Genomic DNA, 23,528 nt, shown 5'->3' on the forward strand with positions numbered 1-23,528 from the left:
CTAAAAAGAAAATGTTAGAGAGTTAAACAGAATTCTTCAGAAAGAGGTCTCTTCTGCTAGCTGCTTTTTTTCTGACTCCCGGCACATACTCTAAATTTTACTCTAAATTTTAAAAGACAGTGAATCTGAACCTGGTTATCTTCCTACGAGTGTTATTACTGACATGAAACTAGATAATACTTTTCCATCTTTATTAGTCTAAGATTTACATAAGAAATTAAAAATGGTGGATAGGTGGGCAGTCTGCAGCTCCCTATTTTGCATTCCACAAACAGGTCTGCAGCAATTCAGGTTCATGTCATAGTTTAGTTAAAGCAACAAACAACAAAGTTAAAATGTGCTAATATACGGAGAAGATTTTTAAAGAGACGCTAGGGAAAGAGAACCTGTCACACTCCATAACCCCTAACAGTTTTGCTGTATGCATTTGTAGCCTTCCTATGGTACAATATAAAAAAAAAATTAAAGTCACTAATCCTGTTTAGGGAAAACAAATCCCACCAGTAAGAAATCCTAAATATACCCTGGTGGTCTGGTGTGTGATCCTTGGTGCTGGATATTTCTATGGTGGGCCATTTGTCTTCAAAAATATGTGTTCCCAGGTTGTAATTGTTAATATCCCGTACACTGTCCAAAACAAATATTTTTAAATTCATTGCATCCAAAATCAGTAATCAACTCACTATGAATATCCAAACTTAGTTTTTGGTTTATCTTTTAATAAGACTCTTGACCAACCAAAAAAGATATGTAACATAGAATACGTTTGGCCTTCAATTCTACTGTATTTCTGGAAGTGATACTAAATGCTAATTTTATTTAATTTTTTGTCTAAAATAAAAAAAGATGTTATACTTACCTGCTATGTGCAATGATATTGCACAGAGGTGTCACTTACCTCCTCTTCAGACGGTCCCCTGCTGGCACAATCTGCTTTTCTTGATCCAGGCCAGATGCTGTGGAGACACGAACCAGGCTGTGTGCATCCATAGACACTTACACGGCGCTGATAAGCCATGCCCCCACTCCCTTCTCACAGGAGTTAGATTGACAGCAGTGAGAGCTTTTGGCCCTCACTGCCCTCGGTGCCTCCTGTGAAATCATGAAGTGGGAGGAGTGGTGCTGCACCTAAGCCAATGCAGGAGCAGTGACATGGATCCTGACTAATGTTTAAGGATGGGTCTGGGTAGGACAGGTAATAGGGAGGTTTTTTACGTTTATATAGAGAATGCATTAAAGTTTAAACCCTTTAGATTCAGAACTATTTTCAAGGGATAATTCTTACATGCAGTAACCCATGGCAACCTGCCACAATGTTTAAAGACAGACCACAAATTTATAGTTTCGGATTGGTTACTGAACCTAAAGGTTATCAAGAGTAAGAATTTAATTTTTATTTCATTCCATTTTTTAATCTATTATTTGCATATTTGTCATATTACTTGTCAGAAAATCTGGGAACTGATGTAAATGTAACTTTATTTTTTTAAATGTATATATATATATATATATATATATATACACACACACACACATATACACATTTATATATATATATATATATATATATATACACACACACACACATATACACATATATATATATATATATATATATATATATATATATATATATATATATATATATATATATATATATATTATATATGTATATACACAGTATAATGTACATATTTCTGTATAACTTTACTAAATAAATCTTTTGATTTCTGTAAGGTGAAACCATAAGATTATTACTGTTATTAATGTAATTATCATTGCCTCATTTGCCTCAAAGTGTGACATTCTGTTATGTTATTTTTATAGTATTGTCTTTCGTCGCTATAAATTTACATGGCGTCTGCTAATTTGAGTCTTACAGGAGTTTATGCTTTGGATTAATAGCTAACCTCATAAAACCTGGACTTGACCAATAAACTATTTCACTAGACAAGAAGGTTTCCTAGCTACTGTTTCAACATTAACCTAATGACCATGTATTATAACTTCAGAAATGACCCTTTTATGATCATGGGCTACCACTAAAATCAAAGTTTATATGGTACGTGTATGAGCTTTGACATACATTATTACATAGTGATTAACATGTATTATTACTAAGTGAGATAAGAATCAATCAGTGTAGTGATTTCATGACTTTACTACTTCTGCTTCTCATTGCAGTTATTTACTACTGTGATGAAAAACATAGTTATTTTTAAAGGCCAATTCACACCATGTATTACAATTAAATATGTGCATTACCATATGTTAAGGCAGGCTGCGTTATGGCTGGCAGCACACCTTAAAGAATCATTTGACCCTCCATATGCTTTAAAATTCAGAATTGCATGATTTTTTGTGTTTTCTTTTTAAGACTTTTTTTCATTTTTAGCTTCACCCCCACCCCGATCCCGGTCGGTAAGTTGAGCTGGGAGTTTCTTTGGTTTTGTTTTGCATGTGTTGCCCTTCCATGTGCTCCTTGCTGCAAAGGCCAGTTATAGGTAAGGGAAGTGGCCATTTGTTTGTTCTGTTGAAATATTGGTGAAGGGACGTTCTGGATAACTTTGCTGCCATGGTGCTATATGCTGGGTGTCTAGTGCACCCTTGTGCCTTTAGGGAGGGGTGGGCTCCCTCCAGGCTCCCTGCCCTCTGCCTATCAACTATAATGCATGTGCTTCCACTGTTTAGGCTCTCACAATTTAGAGTTAGGACTACAGAAAAAACTGTGGTGCTGTAAAGGGGCTCTGTAGCTTACACATGTATTTGCAAATGTGTGCAAACGAAACCCCTGTTTTCAACACATACTGTTAGATAGGATAATTTGGTTAGTCGCAGACTGGTCGGTAAGTTGAGTTGGGAATTTCTTTGGTTTTGTTTTGCATGTGTCACCCTTCCATGCGCTTCTTGCTGCAAAGTCCAGTTATTGGTGGGGGCAGTGTCCCTGGTCCTGCATCCTCATGAGATACTTACATCTCATTTACCAGGAGGTTGCAGGATTGGTACACAGAGAGGCCAGGGGCAGGCTGTGGAGGTGGGTCCACCATGTCACCTAGGCTGGCTGCCTGTACATGGAAGAGGCAGCCAGCTGAAGAGGATCAAGATGGCAGCGTGGGGCATGCTTTGTGGCACCTGAACAGCGAATCATAGCTGGATTCATTATGCGGGTGGGTATATGCTTTATGAGCACTATAGGTAGGTGGGAAAAGACATGGGTGGGAGGAGTTAAGTACCACTTTAATGCATGGCATGTGCATTGTGGTGCACTGCAGCATTGATGCATTGCCTGTTGTGTTAGGGTGCCATTGTGCATTACCATACATTGTGGTAAAGTATGGTAAAACGTGCACTACCATAATGTTCTATTGCAAGTGGTCCTAAGAAAATATTATTTTACTCTTTTTTACATGAAGTGTCTCCAATTTAAAACAACTTAGTCCTAGTAAGTAAATGCAGTACACCTAAGTCCCAAAAACAGTCCTTCAGGTCTAAGTTTAGGAGTGAAGCCAAAACTTTGCTGTGTTCCAAAGTGGAGAACAGTGAGCTGGTAAATCTATTAAATTAGTTTTGGGTAAATTTAAACAGTGTATAAAAGTATACTTATCCTTGCAGCCTCAATATGAACATCAAGTGCTGTGAGGTTCCCTCACTAACTATACTCTCATATAGCTCAACCTGATGCTCTTCAAAATGTACTTTCATCCTTATGGACTTTAAGGGGATATCCTTCAACACTTAACAAGACAGCTCAATTGTTTGGATCACTTGACAGATACTCAGGAAGTCTTTTATACTTCCAAAGCTAAGTACGATTTTACACAGTGACTGCCACCTTCACCTTCCATCTGTCTCTTTGCTGAAAACCCCTGCAGCAGGTGTCATATAAGAAGAAGAAACAATTATTTTTATCGTTGGTCTAGGTCAGTGTTTCCTATAGTGTGAAAAATATACTGTTAGTGGTAATTCCTTTTTTTTTTTTCAGGCTGCACCAAGCAGAGTTTTGGATTAAATATAAGATCTTTAGGACATGTAGAAGAGGATATCTCCAATTCACAATTTAGGCCAAGATGATATTTTTATTTGTTTCACTAACAGGCACTAAAGGGATCTTAAATAAACCACAGTTCAAGAGTGCTGATCTCCTTGGGCCTTGCTGGCCTGTTATAGAGTCTGTGGTACTCTGATTGGAACATTCCACTGCTGCTAACCTTAGCTAACATACATAGCCTCCAAGCACCCTTCTACTATGATTATCCGTAGAGGAGGAAGCAGATTATTCTTACTTTCCCTTTTGCTAATATCACTAAAGCTGACATAAAGATTAGGGGGTTGATTTACTGAAGGCAAATAGGCAGTTCATTTTGCAATGGAAATTGCATTCTGAAAGGGAATTTCCCCCATAGCTTAGTAAATGTGGTAAAGTTCACTTTGCAAAGAACATATTATGTGCAAGGAAAGTTGGAAAAAAAACTAGCATGTTTGCTTGCACATGATTGGATGATGGAACTCAGCCAGGCTATACCTCATTTACTAAGCCCTGGGGCAAATTCCCTTCCAAAGTTCAAATTCCTTCACTATGGCAGGCCATTCACCGTGCAAATTTGTTCCTGCAACCATAGGTTGCAGAAAATAAATTCTTATGATTCCCCCCATCAACACAGACAGTGCTGATAGGGGAATTCCTCCTGCCAAGCAATTGTCTGCTCCGGGCGAGGGGGTAGCAAGAAGACAGTGATTATCAGCCGATAGCGATAAGCGCAAGATAATCCAGCAGGCTGGTTGTACCCAAGTTGTTGATCAATTGATAAACTCAGTACATTCGGCCTGCACATTAACAGTTCAAATCTTGAACCGTGCATGGATGGCCTAAGTGAACAGCCTATTTGCCTTTAGTGAATGAACCCCAAGGTCTTAAATGCACAGTAGATAAGCAACCCAAAGCTTCCCATATCCAAACATTTTTACTGTTGGTATGGTATGCCATGGTATCAGGAATAATAAATACATATTGCTGGAAAGGAAATAGAAAGGAAGGGACATTTGTTTTTCCTCCCATCCCATCCTCCTCGCTATATGGATTCCACATTAGTGACTTAGATGCTTGGTAAATGATAGGAGAACAAAGCAGCATTAAAACTTCCTCACCTCTTTCAGTATGATGCAGGACTGCCAAATGTAATGCAGCTAGGGAAACTGTAGTTAAAGTGGAGCAAGGTATGTAGTCATTAAGGTTTTATCGGTAAGATCTGATTGTTTGATGTGGATAAACAGAGATTAGATCTTTTCTGACACTTTTTGTTTACAAGTAAAAATCAGTATTATAAATTACTTTTGGAAAAAAAAAAATTACTTAGAACCTCTTAACATATATATTTTTTTTATTTAAATTTTTTTAGCAGAGACCCTAGAGAAAAAAATGGTGATCGTTGCAATTTTTTATATCACAAGGTATTTGCGCAGTGTTTTTTTTCAAATGCAATTTTTGTTTTCTTTAAATATACTTTAATACATTTTAATGCAAAATAAACCACAATATACAACCCGATTATTTTGGTAAAATATAAAAGATACCTAACATGTTGCACTTTAAAATTGCGCATGCTCGTAGAAAGGTGGTAAACTGCGATACTTTAAAATCTCCATAAGTGACCATTCAGAAATTTTTACAGGTTATTTGTTTGGAGTTACAGAGTGGATCTAACGCAAGAAATATTGCTCTTGCTCTAACGTTCACAGCGATACCTCACTGGTGCAACCTACGTATGCGTTCGCTTCTCCAAGCGAGAAACACAAGCGAGTAGTGAGAGGGGACTGCTCCTGCTGCTTCTGAAAGTGATCCAGCGGCTAATTAGCTGCTTGGCCACTTTCATAAGACAGACAACCACCGGCTAAAAAAAAAATGTGTTAAATAACAGTTTTTCTATAGTTTTTGTAAATCAGCCTCAATGTCTATATACTATTGACTTTTGTTTTATTATTGGTGGCTGTCAGGCAGATACCTTTAATGTAGAGAGTATGCAATTGGAAGGGCTTATTTGTACACATGATGAGATGTGGTAGCTGTATTAGGACTCCCTTTTCAAACTTTTTTCCTTTATTTTCACCTGGTGAATACACTTTCTGTCCTAGTGCCACAATGCTCCCTCACTGTACTGTATCTATGAAGGAGCAGCATTGCCACCCTAAACTGATCGCTTGATTTTGGACTACAGACACTTTCCCCTTTTGTAACCTCCATAACATAGGAGGAAATGGTCTGTAATCCATAGAGGAGCACAAGAACTTACAAGCACACTGAATTTCTGGTAGGATCAATGGGTATATTTCTGTACCTGTAGAAAATATTCTTTGCCTTAAAAAAAAATGATAAAGCCACCACATCTAATTACTAGTAACCTGCAACATGGTATAATTGTTCTTGGGTTTGGATGTACTTTCATTTGGTTTTACCCACTGTAATGCAATGACTTACTTAATTGTATAGAAGTTTAATAGACTGTTTAAGTAGGCTCTTGCACAACATATTTGTTTGATAATGCAGGAGAAAATGAGAATCAGATTGCATGTCTATGGCCAGAATTTTCGGTTGTCAATGGACAACCTATCCTTCTCCTTTCTTGTTGTATTCAGTTGAACAACTTTGGTGAATGTACTCTCCTGGAAGATCCCCATCTTTGTGGTAAGTTGTCAAACGCAGGTCAATTGGGCTCAAGGAAATACTTTGTCTACATTTTGATAACCTGTGAAAAACTGTGTCCAACGGCCTTCTACCACTACCTCTTGTTTTCATGTTTTGCTAGGTGGTTCGGAACTGTGCTTTAAAATACATATACTTGAGCATCATCCAGACGACAATGATCACTGCTTCTGTGCTCAGTAATTAATGGATAGTTCTTTTCTCAGACACAGTTTGCACTCACAATAAGGTAAACCATTCTAGACCACAAGTAAACCTTGCCGGGTACAGCCTCTTCCTAGTGGTCCCAGGCATGGTACACTTAACCATTACTGGCATGGTACAGTGCAAATACACTACACAAATTAACAAGACCAAGCTGGTGAACTGTGCCCATCAGGGTTAAAACTGCCAGCATGACTGCACCTTGGAAATCAAGCAAGCAAACATTAATCTGTATATCATACCAGGTATAAATCTAGAATTCTAAAAGACACTGTGCTTTCTAGGGCTGATGAGTATTAATTTCTTCAGGCAGAAATCATCTTTAGGAAGCCTGTACTAAAGCTGTGTGCCTGTACAGAATGCCAAATCATTTTTAAACCCCAGCTGCTAATGAAAACTGTCAGTCATGATTAAACATACAGCACTTCAGTAAATTATGTCACTTAAAAATCTGTGGCATATTCAAACGACCATTGACTGGAAGCTGAATATTTACTACATTCTGTCTTCATTCTGTGTCTGCACCAAATGTACAGTCTTCTGTGGAAAGGCTGTGAAAATATTCACATTTCTGTGTATTATATATACAAGGTGTGACTAAAAAGGTTGGTAAATGGTATCAGAAAACAAACAAAACAGAAAATACAAATAAATTACCTTTATTGGCCTTCAAAATAATCACCATCCTTCACAACACATTTTTGGCAACATTTATAAAGCTTCTGGAATCTATCAGCAAAGGCTTCTTTGCAGAACTGCTGTCACACTTTCTTGGATTTCTGCCACGTTCACAAAACATTGTCTTGACCTTGGACTTTTGCAGGAAACTCTTTTTTGGTTGTGAGAAAGATGGTGAATGCCATTCCATCGATTGCTGCTTGGATTCCGGATTGAACTGGTAGCACCAAGTCTCATCCCCTGTGAAGATGGTTTGCAGAAAGTATGGATCTTGGTCACACATCGTAATAAAATCCCCACAGGTTTCCAACCGTCTTGATTTCTGTTCATCTGTCAGCTTGTGCAGCACAAACAGGAAACAGATCTTCAGCTTACCCAAATCTGCGTGGACGCTGATGTGCACTGTATCCTTGTTAACGCCTTATTTCTCTGCCATCAATCGTAGAGTCAGACGTCAATCTCCTGCCAGCATTTGTTACACTCACTCGATCATGTCTTGGGTTCTGCTTGTCGACGGCTGACCTGAACGTGGCTCGACCCTAGTCATTTCCTTCCCAAAGCGTTTAAACTAATCATAAACACATTTTCTACTCACGGCTTCCATCCCGTAGAGTTGCACCAACATTTCATGCGTCTCCATCACTGTTTTCCCCAATTTGTTGCAGAACTTGATATTCACTCATTGATCCATTGCACTGTGACCCTACCTCTTACACTGACTACATTCGACTGCCTGCAGCGGGTTTACCCTGACGGTCACATGAACTTCATGCTAGGTGGCACTTTTCAATGTGTCTCTGGATGGACATGTGCATGCTCGTACCTGGCCCATGTTGCCGTTGACATATCAGACCATTCACCAAATGTTTTTAGGCACACCTTGTGTGTATGCATTCAATGTATAATGTGATGATGCTTTATGAAACTCAGAAGTACACAACAGCCCTTAAAAAATTGAGACATACACCGGCTCTTCTATGAAGTCACAGTGTATTCCCATATTGACAGCTATATATTTTTTTTTTTTTTATGAAGAGACAAGAGGCATGCCACATGGCACTGCCCAGGCTAAAACATGACCTTTGTCTGTAGTCTGATAATTAACACTTTCTTTGAAGAAACTACATATCCCACAATTCCTGGGACTCACTAGTCCTGATATAGGTGAGAGAAAGCTACAAGTAATTAGATCTGACACAGAGACAAACAGCAGAAGATTTACAAACACACAGAGAGCTTACCTTGCAGTTGGAATTTTTTTCTATTACATTAGCACTCCCACATTTGTGATGTGACACAGAGCAGATTTGAATGCATGCACTGGACACTGTATGACCCGTAACAGAAAATGTATTTTTCCCTTTGGCAAAATGGAACAGGCTGGCTATAAAAAACATGGACATAGGGGAATTAATCAGTCATGACACGAAAAACTGCATCCAGAACATGTAAACACAAAGCTACAAGGTGAGGGAACAAACAACACAGGGAATATAACTACACTAATACCTATGGTAGTTATAAACAATGAAAACATTTGAAAACGTACAATGCCTCTAATTTATTTTCATATTGGTTTAACCAAATTCATTATCTGTTTGTTTGTATATGCAAACGCAACTATTCTTCCACTTAAAAGAGATGTATGGGTTGTTTTTTTTTTTCTAAGAATCATAGTTACCTATGTGGATTCAGTATCAGTCCAATGCTGCATCTGTCCCCCGATGCCTCTAACACTAAGAACCAGGGGGGGGGGGGCATCGTAGTATCCTAAGATTGAAGATCTAAGATTTGGAGTGATCTTAGGATACTATGACGCCCCCCCAGCCCCCCTGGAAGATTATAGGATCGCCAGGATTCCCTGCCACAAGCGGTATCCCTGCAGTAGTAAAGATACTACGGCACCCTCCACTCCCCCATGGATGATTGCTGGAGTGCCAGGAGGTCTTCCCTCTTTTATGCTGTATCCTTACAGCAGTAAGGTAAGGGTGTAGTACACCCGGAAGAATTGCATCTTGATTGTATCACTGCCCACCGTTGGTGTTTGTAGTCACCCCCCTGATCCCCTAGCGGGAATACCATTCACAAGATCTCACCTTTATGAACTTTTATGGTGTGATTCATACATTGAAGATTCATATTTTATTTATGGACTGCTTCATTGTTTTTAGCCTATGGTCTTTTTATTATTAATAATTTTTTATTATTATTTATGTCTTGGTGTCGCTTAGTCACTATTCACAATATTGGCACTGAAGTTACGGTATCTTTATGAATTCTATATTTATTTGCAAGCACTATATACTGTTATTTTGGATATTTATGGCACTTAAGTCACATTATATTTATTCATGATCCAGATATCACTTTGCACTATTATCACTTTACAGTGACAATTGTATGCTCACCGTTTGTTATACACCCACTGGATAAGTGCAGCTTCATTATCTTACTATCTATTTTTTATCATGGGGTATTGTCCCCTTGCACACACGATGGATATGTTCACAATGACTTAATTACATTACCATTTAAAATCAGAACTACACTGATTAGGATTAATAAATACAGAGGAATTAAGGGATTGAAATGTTTGCCTTTCTTGGAGAAAATGCTGCTTCAGTTTCCCATTAATGGTGTTCACATATTTAAAGGTCTAAAAATTTAATAATGTGACATCTATTGAACAGTACGATCAGTCAGTCTGAGCTCCTATCCTCCTCATCAACCTAGATCACATGGCTGGCACTGGAGGGAATGTAGAGAACCATTTTCTGCAGGGAAAGAATGTATCTAAGCCCTTCTGTAACTCTTTAACTTTTTCAGTTTAGATTCCCTTAAGCCCTGTTTACACCTGTTGATTTGGAATCGCAAGCAGAATCACAGCAATTCTGCTGTGATTCCAAATAATATTAAAATTGTAATAAAATGCAAAACACACATAGTGTGACTCCAAAAACGTGCTACAAAAACATGCAAAAAAAGCACAAAAAATGCAACATCACTCACGTGTGAACGGGGCCTGAATAGTTTCATCATTACGGGGTTATTCTCTACTGTTAAAGAGTAGAACTCTAGCTTCAGGTGGTGCCAAGACAGCCTGGGCTCACAGGAAATGGTTTGGATGATCCTAGCCATCATTTGACCTGAATGGCATCTAGTGGCAGCGAAGAAACAAAGGACTGTACAACTTACAAAAGCTGATTTTATATTTTGCAGATGGAAGGCAGCATATCTTTAAAGAAAAAGAAAATCATATAGTTCTGTCTTAAACCTGTGCTACTGGTATTTTAACCAATTGACATTTCTTAAAATAAAATGATTAAACACGTTTTTTTAGTGTAACTTTTTGCCTTTTTCTGTCTTTGAGCACTACATGCAGTAACAAGCCACGTAGGGAAGAAAGTATTGATTTTTTTTAGTGTATCATTTACTTTTACAGATCAGTTCTGCAGTGAAACTGCCTCAATGTAGCAAAAAACACACATTTCAAAGTGCGAATTTCTAGCCTGTACATGTTTTTTTAGCACCTGAGTCTATTTTTGTCATCCCCAGGAGGGGTCAGTGACCCAGCATTACATATTTAGTTTACTGAATAGTTCCAGCTAATATAACAGCACAGGTACTTCTGTAGAAAGCCTATTTCATATTCTAAACCAAATGCATATAAAGTTACATTGTTGTACATTGTTCCTATTTTTATTTTATTGTGCTTCTATAATACTTTTTATTGGGATAATAGAAACCGATGTCCAGGGGTAAATAATTATATACTGTTGTATGTTTTGTGTTAATTATGTTGTTTCAAATAGTGATCGAATTCTGTATTTACTGCATGATTAACTGTCTATTCTAAAAGAAAAACAACCAACACAGTGGAAATGAATACAATAAGGATGTATGCTGCTTTGGTCAGTTTGATTTGTCGGGAATATAGAATTAAGCCAATGTATACAAATACCTGTGGTCTTCATCAGGGCTGTGTTTAGACATCATGCTACCCCATAAACACCAGATTGATTAAACTTGTTTACTCCAATTATAATATTACTGTTAAACACCAAACAAGATAAAAATAAAATGGTTTATTGGCCAGTTGCCCAACCCATGATCTTCATGGGCACTGGCAGACTTCAATAGAAACCTCGCAGAAGATTTAAGGCTGGCCATAGATGCTTCATTTTTTCTAGAGACAGTGGACTGATTGAAAAATATATATATATATCGAACCCCACAAATGGCTATCTTTGGCTTAGGCCTTTTGAACTGACCCTTGACATTTCATCCTATAATTAATTACACAGATACTTATTGCTGCTTGCCTCTCTATTGCAGAAATAGACCCATCTACCCACCCTTTGTAAGACCATATACTCAATGACCATTTATGTATGGAATTCCTTTTCGCCAAAACCTATTTGAAACTTGACAAATTTTATGCCCACTGGCAATACTGGCTGTCAGATCGCAGGGCAGCAACTCACCTAGATGATCCCTTACAGTAGTAAGTCCCCCCAACTGGAGGGACCTACTGTATATACCTGCCCGCTTCTGAACTGAATAGAGCCTTCTGGGAATTGTTATTCTTCATTATATTATGTGGGCTTATACCACTAGACACTGGCTTGCTTCCCCACTTGCTCTCTTCCTCCTTTCCCCCTTTTACCTCCCTATTCCCCCACTTGCTTCCCCCACTTCTATTTCTAACCACATAAGCGCAATATGCTGAACGATTGACCATATCTTTAGTGGGTTGAACTTGGTATTGTATACTCTTTTACTATTGTTTTGTAAAATGTACTGTATGTTATCATTTAAGTAGCTGTACATGGAGGAGGCCTTTTCTGCTTCAGTTCTCTTCTCATTATCTTTCATTTGTTAAACTTGTAACCATACGTCTTAATAAAGATTATTGAAATTAAAAAAACACACACGGAAGGTGGATGGAGTAATTCTCCCTGCTGTGCCATTGTATTCTGACAGTGGGACTCCTCCGCTGTCAGAATACACTAATCAGCAGTTGCAGTTGATTGGCTGCATCTGCTGATGACAAAAGTTTTTTGACAGTCCCGTTCAACTTCTGTCAAGCAGAAACAGCCATAGATGGGTTAAAATGCCTCAAGTCCCTGCTGAATAAACCACATTTTGATCCATCTGTAGGCAGATTAACCCTTCTCTACTTCTCTACTCTTTTCTCTAGCAAAAACATTTGCAAAATGCTGCCTTTTAAAAGACTGTAACAAAGCACTACGATATGTTTTTATGTTTTCTTTTGAGCTACGCAACCTGGAAGGTACATAAGCTGATCTGGATCCTTGCAGTCTGTTAGCCCTATGGTTGGTAAAGCTTTGCATTACCCTACTAAAAAAGATCCACCTCAAAAGGTGGACATGTACCCATTAGCAGTGGAGCAACACTGAGCACCAAGGGTATACTGATTGTTCACATAAATAACACTGTTATCAGAAGTTTGGATGAATCACTGTACACATACACAAGGAGAGTTTTTTGTACTGGAAGCTGTCATTTGTTTATTTGTACTGAACACTCAGACACTATTTCAATCAGGCTAACCCCTTCGCACCAACGGAACACAAATATACAGCCTTGGATTGTTCGGGGATGATGCCTGCATCACACCGGTACCGTTGCTTAGAGCCGACGGTCAGCTTTCTTGTAGTGACAACCGATGCAGCTGAGAAGCCACTCAGCTGTCATTACAAGGAGTGGGAGAAGACCCCGAAAAAAAGCCACATTAAGCTCTGATTGGGTCTCTGATGTAAAAACCGGAAGCAGTATCAAGAAATGCTTTAAAGTGGAAAGGTGGGATTTGGGTTATTTTAGATCCCTCCATAAAGAGCACCTGTCACTGCCTATTACTGTCACAAGGGTTGTTTACATTCCTTGTGACATCAAAAAAGTGATAAAAAAAATAATAATTTTAAATGAAAAGTGTAAAAAAAAAAAAGAAAAAAAAATTAAAGCACCCCCTCCCTCCGTGCTCACGTGCAGAAGGGAACACATATGCAAGTCGTGCCCGCATATTTAGAAAAGTGTTTAAACCACACATGTGAGGTATCGCCATGATCATTAGAGTGAGAGCACAAGACCTCCTCTTTAACTCTAAACAGGTGTCCGTTAAAATTTTTAAAGCATCGCCTATGGAGATTTTTAAGTACTGAAGTTAGTCGCCATTCCACGAATTGTGCGCAATTTTAAAGCATGACATGTTAGGTATCTATTTACTCAGCGTAACATCATCTTTCACACTATACAAAACAATTGGGCTAACTTTACTGTTTTTTTTTTTAATTCATGAAAGTTTCTTCCCAAAAAATTACATTTGAAAGACCGCTGCGCAAATACCGTGTGACAAAATATTGCAACAATCGCCACTTTATTCTCTAGGGTCTGCTAAAAAATATATATATATATATATATATAATCTTTGGGGGTTCTAAGTTATTTTCTAGCAAAAAATACTGATTTCAACTTGTAAACAACATATGTAAGAAAAAGGCTTAGGCTCCAAGGGGTTAATATAGGTTCATTTATATTGATTGTATGATACAGTCGCCATTTTTTCACTTTTTTGTTTTGTGCCATTTAATTGCACTTTGCACTTTTTTCTGTATTATATTCCTGTGCTTTGCACTTTATTTGGTTATATTGCATTTAATATGTTTTTAGGTTTATATAGCTTCGCACTCATTAGAATGTATGTACTGTTTGATGTTATATAGCATATTGGCTATGCAGTATGATGGTATGTGTACATATTACCCACTTCAAGACTAGACTGTTTAACCCCCTTCCTGCCCAGGCAATTTTCAGATTTCAGCACTTTCACATTTTGAATACAAAATACAACATTGTATCCAAATTCAATTTTTATAATTTATTTAAAACAGTTAGAGTTTTTTTCTGGCTGTATTTAGCACTGAGTTTTTCTTATTTTTTTGCTATATAAATTAAAAAGACTGAACATTTTGAAAAAAAAAAAACATTTTAGTTTCTGTTATAACATTTTTACGATTAAATAACATTTCTTTGGTAAAGATAAACCAAATCAGTGTATATTATCCAGCCTGTGAGAAAGTTATAGAGTCTACACATCATGATAGATAGATAGATAGATAGATAGATAGATAGATAGATAGATAGATAGATAGATAGATAGATAGATAGATAGATAGATAGATAGATAGATAGATAGATAGATAGATAGATAGATAGATAGATAGATAGATAGATAGATAGATAGATAGATAGATAGATAGATAGATAGATAGATAGATAGATGTTTGAAAATTGATCAATCCTGATGTACTGACTGCCCTTTTTAGAAAGTAGACAATCCAAAGTATTTAGTAAGAGGAATTGTGATTTTTTTTTTTTTTTTTTAAGTTGTAATCTTTTTGTCACAATTTGGAAAATTAAAAAATTTAATAAATTACATAAATAAATAATAATAATAAATACATTCTGGTGTGCCTCCTGAGTACTGGGGTTACCATATGTGTGAGACTTTTTCACAGCATAAATGCACATATAATAAGATTTTTTACATGTAAATTAAACTAACCAAGAGGACACAAATTATCTGCAGAATGCTGGCATCTTTAATTGTTAGCGTCTGATTTCCCCAGTGCTTACATTGACCACTGACTAGCCCTACACATCAGGATGAGTGCTCCCTGGTTTGGGCTCTAAAGTCACTTCAGCCTTGCTCACACATTAGGGCTAGGTTCACACTTGGGCTTGAGCTTCTTCAAGTGTTTTTTATGTGCATTTGTACAAGTGATTTTTGGACATTTTAAGGCTTGAGTGTTTTTGTTTTAGCCAGTGGAAAGCTATTTACTAGGAGAAGGAGAGGCAAGAAATTGAACATCATATACTTTGCAGTTTTAGAAGATTTTCAGATGTTCCCACTGAACAAACCAAAAAAATTGCCACAAAAAAGGTGATGTATTTTTGTTGGTTTGAGCAGCAAGATTCAAGCGACAGGACACTCAGATGTGAATGGGCACCATTACATTTTATGGGAATCTTGATGTTTAGTATTGAAGCAATTCGGGAAAAGCACTTCAAATCACCCTGGTGTTACAAATGAGCAGAGCAGGGGCGTAACTACAGGGGTTGCAGGGGTTGCAATTGCTACCGGGCCCCATGCTCCAGGGGGCCCGGTAGCAAACCAGTGGGTGAACTTCCAGGATCTCAAAGGTCACACTTGCGACCGGGCCCTTGCATTGCTCCACTGTGGGGAGGCCCCAAGATTGCAGGAAGGGGGCCCACTGCAGAACCTGTGAAAGGATCCTGCTGCGGGACCAAAATAAAAGGCCATGCAACAAGAGTAAAGAGCCCCAGGGTTAGTGGGAAGAGCCCCGAGCTTGAAGGCAAGGGCCCCGGCCAGGGGTCTGGGGCGCCCTTCATGGTTTCTTGCATCGGGGCCCTGAAGGTTCTAGTTACGCCTCTGGAGCAGAGCATAAGCAAAGCATATTTCCTGATTTTTTAAGCATTTTTGCCTTTATATCGAGTTTCATGACAAAGGGAAAGAGAGTAGTTTTATAGGAGGAGAGAAGTTCTTCAGGTGTAAAAATATTACATAGTCTGGCATAGAGAAATACTGTAAGCAGCTGGAAGGGTCATAGCATCATGTCACAAGAGGGTTAGCTGTCCCCGAAGCTGTGTAACAAGTCTGAGAAATTTGGCTTCATGCGATTATTGGCGACATACAGTACATAGTTTGACTTTAGTAAAAGCACTATCCTTCCTTGATGACATTAACAGTTTTATTGTTGCCTAAAGTTATTTTTAACTTAATTTTGAACACAAACAAAATCTCGTCTTCTTCTTTTGTTAGATAAACATCAATAGTGATGGAGTATGTGTTTGCTGTGAAATGCAGCATCAGACATCAGGCTGCAGCAATCCTGGAGAAACCTTGAAACTCAACCCTTTGCAGGAGTGCAGTGCAGTGAGACTGACGCTTAAGGTAAGAAAAATACTTTCTATCATAAATGTATTTCTAAACATTTCTCCTTTCCTTTCCTCTAAATGTCAGACTAAAAGCATACAGGCCGTCCCCGAGTTACACACATCCGACTTACAAACGACTCCTACTTACAAACAGAGGGAGAGGAGAACAGAGAACAGGAAGTGAGGAGAAATCTCCCCCTAGGAAGGGAAATTCACTCCTGGAAGAGTTCCCATGGGAAAAAGGTGTCTCCACTGAAGCTTTATCACTAATCCTTGTTTCCACAACAACCCAAAATTTTTAAAATCCAATTGTCATAGTAACAGAAAGTGAGGTGAAATCTTCTGAACAAGGGTACAGACAGCAAAAAAAAAAAAAAAAAAAAATGGTAATGGGGTGTTAATCCTTCCCTATGCTATCCAAAAAACACCAAAAATATTATTTTGGGCTGGAGCTACACTTAAAAAATTTACCTGTTCTGACTTACAAACAAATTTGACTTAAGAACAAACCTACAGACCCTATCTTGTTTGTAACCCGGGGACCGCCTGTAATGGCAAACAGCCCACCTGGACCACCCGTACTTCCATTTTTACACTGCGGATGGCTGTTAGCTATTTTTCCATTGTTGGAGCATAGAACATCAAAGCATGTGCATATTGCTCAGCCTTGATGGCAATATTTATTAACCCAGGGCTCAACAAACCCCAGGTGCCAGGTCAGCACAGAGACACCCTGCGTGCACCCCCTGCTATGTATCCCCGCCTCTGCTTGCCCATCTGTGGGACCGACATAGCAGTTGCCACTGGTTAGAGGGGGGGGGGAGTGGACGTGTGTCCTTCCTGTTGCTTACCCAGAAGTGTTGTGTGACGTGACTTCTGGGTTCCAGTTGACAGTTTCCCAGGCTATCAAGGCCAGCAAAGAATGTGATGCAGTGTGTAAGTGGAGAACAGGGGAGACATGCAGGGTCTTTTAAACCCTGGATGTCTCATTAAAGAGAACCTCTCACCAAAAAAAATTATCACATAGGGGACTTTTTGTCCCTTGTGTTGGAAAAAAATAAGTTAAATGAAAAAAAATGTTTTAATTGTAAAACATATTTAAATTAAAATTAAAAATGTAAGTTACACCAAAGCACATTAAACCCCCCCCCCCCCAAAAAAAAGTGAGGCCCCCAAATCTACGCATGTACAAATATAAACACACGTGCAAAATGTCGAAATGTTGCGATAGACATGTTCAGCCACATGTTACCGGTAGTGGGCGGTACACTGATGAGTCATCAGCTGTGTCCGGCAGACACAGTCAGTGACAGATCACGCTGAAGCACTGCCCGATTCAGGAGGAAGTCCACCCGGATCAAGAAAAGTCCTGTCCGGCCGTCATTGTGCTATAGGCCGGGTGGGAAATGATACAAGTTGATTGTTGCCATTCCCACAAAATGTTTTTCTTTTTAATCATACATTAAGGAACATAGGATAGTATTCTGAAATAGTGGAATATCCTGCCACCTTCAGGAGAATGGAACACTTGCTAAATAAAGCTGTAAGGTCAGCCCAGTATTGCCCCTGATACTTTCAGCATACCTCAGTTTGTTGTTAGTGTCCTTAGGAGAACAGCAATTCCTCTCTGTAAGAAAAGCAAATCCTTTTTTTTTTTTCACAAAGACAAGGTTATTTTGGCATTCAGGGCCCTCAGGGCCCTTTCACTTTAACCAGGATTATGTTCTACTATATGTCTTGCTCTTAAGTATCCTAAGAAGATTTCTCTAGATTGTCTGAATGTAAAACATTGTATTAGAATGTATCTTTCAGCTACAGCTCCCTTTCAACAGTCCTACTCTCTTTCGTTCCTTAAAGTTCCTGTAGGTCCCTTTGCGTTACGCTATTGCTCATCACTCAGGTGTGTGACCTCAGGGGCAATGTTCCTCCTTTTCCATTCAAAGTTAGTGCTTCATGTTTTTTCAGGATCATGCATCTGTTTCTCAGGTTTGCAAGGCTGTCAGCTCATCCTCTTTTCACACGTTCTTTAAATTTGAACACGTGTCTTCAGTCATAAGGTTCTTTAGGCAGCGCTGTAGGCTCCCTTCGAGCCACCCTCATTGATCTTTTGGTCTTTTCCTTGTTCGCCCATTAGCCTTTCTATGTCTGTTACTTACCCTTCCATTGGACTGCTTTTAGACATCCCAGTGTTTCAAAATATCCAGCGTGCCATGATGTATGACCAATAAAATATAATTTTCGTCTTATTTGTAAAATCCATTTCTTGAAGTATATTACTGGACACAGGTCCCTCTCTTCTTACAAAGCACTCCTACTATTGCTTGCTACAAAACTGAGGCATGCTGAGAGTGGGAGGGGTATACCCCTGGGCTGTCATAACAGCTTTTCTTTGCCAGTGCCCAATTCTCCTGAAGATGGCAGTATACCCAGTTTTTCAGAAGACTATCCTACATCCCATAATGTACTCCAAATAAAGGGTTTTACAGGTAAGACAAAAGATATTTTTTTTACATACAGAAATGAATTACTAGATTTAACTTGCTGCTGGGGTTTATAGTTACACATAAAAACGACGTTTAAAAGAATGGTGTTCTATAGGGCAGTGGTCCTCAACTCCGGTCCTCGGGACCCACTAACAGTCCAGGTTTGCAAGATAACTAAATTACATCACAGGTGATCTCATTTGCTGCTCAGTGATTGCAGTATTCTAGCCTACATCTCCCCAAGGTAATACTTAAAATCTGGCCTGTTAGTGGGCCCCGAGGACCGGAGTTGAGGACCACTGCTATAGGGAGATGAACTATTATTAGGGTGGCTATACACTCTGAAAGATAGGCCCCAACATTACTCATATTTTAAGCTCATATCCTGACTAGTAGTAACCAAAGTGTCCCAGGTTTTTGATGGAACTTGATGTGAGTGATTGTTTAAGGGGATCCATCAGGGTAAAAAAATGTGAACGTATACTGTATACTGTTTTCAGAGCTATATCATTATTTTGGCTTTACTTCTTAGTAAACCCTCCACCTGGAATAAGCATGCAGGCAATCAATAAAAACTGAAGCCCCAGAATTTGCACCTTTAAAGCCACTCAGTTTTGGAAGCTTCCATACTTAATTCCTAACAAGCTTTCTTTGCGAATTGTGACATGTAATTGAATCTTCCAGTTTTGCTAATACAACAGCAGTGATGATTGGGTCAGAGCAGCTGAAACTAATAAGACAGTGAGTTGCTAAAGGTTTATATAATATTTGACAAGGAGAAGAAGCAAAATAGAAATATAAAGCCAACTTTTTCAACTCAGACCTCATAAAATCGACTACACAAGATGTGTACAAAACACAGCAAATACAACTAGCGTTTAATAGGAGATATTGTGTAACTGTGATAGAATGTTTCTTTTCAAGCAAAAATGAATATCGATCAATGTTTCACTCATGAAGAGCCAATTATTTTTGTCCATCACAAGGTTGATATCAATAGTGCTTTGCTGCTAGGATTTTATTGTTCAGTCTGCTGACAAACATGTATGTGAAAGATAAAGCCTTGTTTATCCCATATGGCTTCTCAAGGGCATTTCTTTATGTGAAGATCAATATTCAGCAATTTGATCTCAACCCAAACATTTGCACTTGTGGATTCCATCTCCAGACTGTGAACTCCTGCATCCACCATCAGCATAGAGGAATCATCTGGTCAATGGTTATACACAGTGTATTCCCCCGATACTATTTTATTTCGCACTTCCTTAAATATTAAAGCTTCATAAGTAATGGAGCAATCTCTGTTCAATTTATGTCAAACTGGGTCGACCCTTGCACTAAATAGTTGTGGGAAAACCTGAAGGAGATAGTACTATCATATGTCTGTCCAACTTCAGACCAATGACATCTAGTCCATGTAGCCAGGTGCGGGTCTATTCAGTGATGAAGGAGAAAAGACATTATGGCGCATGCAACAGGTTATTTGCCCCCCCTTCCCATGTTTGTGAATAGATCAGTGCATCACCTTCCTGTCTCTTGAGGGAGGCCACTCTTCTTGACCCTGAAAGCAGAGGACCTTGGGATATGTAGTCTCCCACCTGATACTTATTGAAGAGTAAAGCCGCCCAGAGACTACAACTTCCATGGGAGTCAGAGTGAGAATTCTGCGGGAGTCTATAAATGTAACTGTAATTGGTGAGCTTGGGGTTCTTGCCTTGTGGGCGTCAGGAGTTCAGTCGGGTGCTGCCACTCTGCCAGCCGCTGTGGAAGGAGACAAAAACACAGCACATCTGCATCCAGCACCCCAGTGATGGTCCTACGCAGGCAACTAGAGACACAGAAACATCCATACTTATTGTCATCAGTGGTTTCCCACCATCTACACTGCAGCTGTTCTGCATTCTTTACATCATCCTACCACCTCTCCCAAACCTGATCATTCCCTCCTTCTACGTCAGAGCTTTATTCTAAACTGAGATTTGTGAGAGGGCAGATGCCCAGCCTTTACCCTTTCTCAATTCTGCTCTATTACTGCCACATAGACACTGCTAGCAGACATCGTCACTTCTGCTTCAGCTAAGAAGATCCAATTACCTGCCCTTATTCACTGTAAGCAGTTTTAACTTAGATCATATTTACCTTCATAATTGTCCCATATACTATAACTGTTAAAGGGCACCAAAGTTTGCTTGCAGCTTCAGACACAAACTGTCCTTTTTTGACACATATATCCATCAGTGACTTAGGAGTGCTTTCCTTTTTTTTCTGTGCTAAGCATGGAATTGCCAAATTCACATTTCATAACTGCACTATTGATTGCCTAGGCTTGGCAGTCCCAGGTGTGCATCTGTGGCTGTGTGGAGCCTGTTCTTATTGACAGCAAGCCTTAAAGTCATAATCTAATCTGCATCTCTGGATCCCCTTGTTCCACCCTAATTTTCCACCCTCCGCCATTCCCTTTTGGATAGTGTTATTTTTTTTTTTTTAATATATAGTACCTCTTCTTCTAAAAAAGATCAAATTCCATCCAAACCCGGCCGAGGCGAAGTACGTCATATCCTTTTTCACATTGGCTCCTGGGATACCAGTGTAAGCAATCCCAGGAGTCAATGGGCATCCTCCGCGGCTAGCATTGCGTTACTAAACTATAAATGATGCGATGCTAGGCTCCATTGCTACGGCCGTGATAAAGTCCCACTGCACATGCGTGAGATCGGGAGGTGCTTGCTGGGTAGCCAGCAGCACCTTATCCTGGAAGAGACTCCTAGTGGGCTTCAGATGCTCACACTCAGGATGGAAACTTGCTGGATCAGGAGGCTACAGTGAGTACTAATACTTTTAATGACACAGAAAACATTGACAAATGCAGCGTATGCCTATTTCCAATACATATTTGGTGACTATCACGGCTGTGATTTAAAAAAAAATAAAATAACTGGCTGGACCTCCTCTTTAAGTCTATGCTACTCTACACAGTATTTCATTATCTGTTTCAACCTTTCTAATTGCCTAACATCAATTGACTGTGTATTGCTGCATGTAAATTGCTTCCACTGCCAACCAGAACAGCTTTGAAATGATGACTACTCTTTATGTCAACTGCTTTTTTTGGTGTTGAGTATTACTAGCGGCAAGGATGCTAAATATTGTGAATTAAATCCATGACTGAACCTAGCGTGTCAGAAGGATCAAGGTGCTCACAAGGTCAAGGCAGCTCAATAAGACAGGTATTATCCAGCATCCCTCACAGAGGCAGCTCTACATCTATATTGGAAGATCTGAGGAAAACCAGTGTTCTCAAAGCTTCCCACTGCAGATGGCAGATGCTAATCCCAGAAGCCTGTCTACCTTGCATGTACACTATATTGCGAAAAGTATTGGGACACCTGCCTTTACACGCACATGAACTTTAATGGCATCCCAGTCTTAGTCTATAGGGTTCAACATTGAGTTGACCCACCCTTTGCAGCTTTAACTCCTCTGGGAAGGCTGTCCACAAGGTTTAGGAGTGTGTCTATAGGAATGTTTGACCATTCTTCCAGAGGCACATTTGTCATGTCAGGCACTGATGTGGATGAGAAGGCCTGGCTCACAGTCTCCGCTCTAATTCATCCCAAAAATGTTATATTGGGTTGAGGTCAGGACTCTGTGCAGGCCAGTCAAGTTCCTCTACCCCAAACTCACTCATCTTTATGGACCTTGCTTTGTGCACTGGTCCAAATCATTTGGTGGAGGGGGGATTATAGTATGGGGTTGTTTTGCAGGGGTTGAGCTTGGCCCCTTAGTTCCAGTGAAAGGAAGGCTCCAGCATACCAAGACATTTTGGACAATTTCATGCTCCCAACTTTGTGGGAACTAATTGGGGATGGCCCCTTCCTACTCTAACATGACTGCGCACCAGTACACAAAGCAAGGTGCAAAAAGACATGAATGAGCGAGTTTGGGGTGGAGGATTTTGACTGGCCTGCACGGAGTCCTTACTTCAACCTGATAGAACACCTTTGGGATGAATTAGAGCAGAGACTCCAAGCCAGGCCTTCTTGTCCAACATCAGTGCCTGAACTCACAAACGCGCTTCTGGAAGAATGGTCAAGCATACCCAAACACGCTCATAAACCTTGTGGACAGCCTTCCCAGAAGAGTTGAAGCTGTTATAGCTGCAAAGGGTGGGTCAACTCAATTTTGAACCCTACAGACTAAGACTGGGATGCCATCAAAGTTCATGAGCGTGTAAAGGCAGGCGTCTCAATACTTTTGGTAGTATACTGCCATGTACATACAATGCACACAAAAAGTTCACACTCCAATGGCAACAGACATAGCAACATCTGAAGGCAACTCCTCTTTAATGTGTTTTACACAGAAGAGCTATCTATCATTAAATGCTTCTGGGTGAAGCTCACAAAGAGGAGTGGCCTTCAGGTGGCACTTGGTCTTTTATTGTTCCTGATTGAGTAAATTGAGTTGCCATTGACATCATTGGAGTG

General features: G+C 39.4%; 1 protein-coding gene across 1 annotated transcript in view; it reads left to right on the forward strand.

The window, feature by feature from the left end:
* Positions 1-23,528, forward strand: part of ENTREP2 (endosomal transmembrane epsin interactor 2) — a 1,128,669-nt gene that overhangs the window by 778,735 nt on the left and 326,406 nt on the right. The window contains exon 4 of the mRNA XM_082254059.1: positions 16,443-16,574. Coding sequence (XP_082110185.1) covers positions 16,443-16,574 — 132 coding nt within the window. The remainder of the gene's footprint in view (positions 1-16,442; positions 16,575-23,528) is intronic.

This window comes from Pelophylax lessonae (genome assembly GCF_965119305.1).
Source record: "Pelophylax lessonae genome assembly, chromosome: 4".
In the NCBI taxonomy this organism is placed as follows: Eukaryota; Metazoa; Chordata; class Amphibia; order Anura; family Ranidae; genus Pelophylax; species Pelophylax lessonae.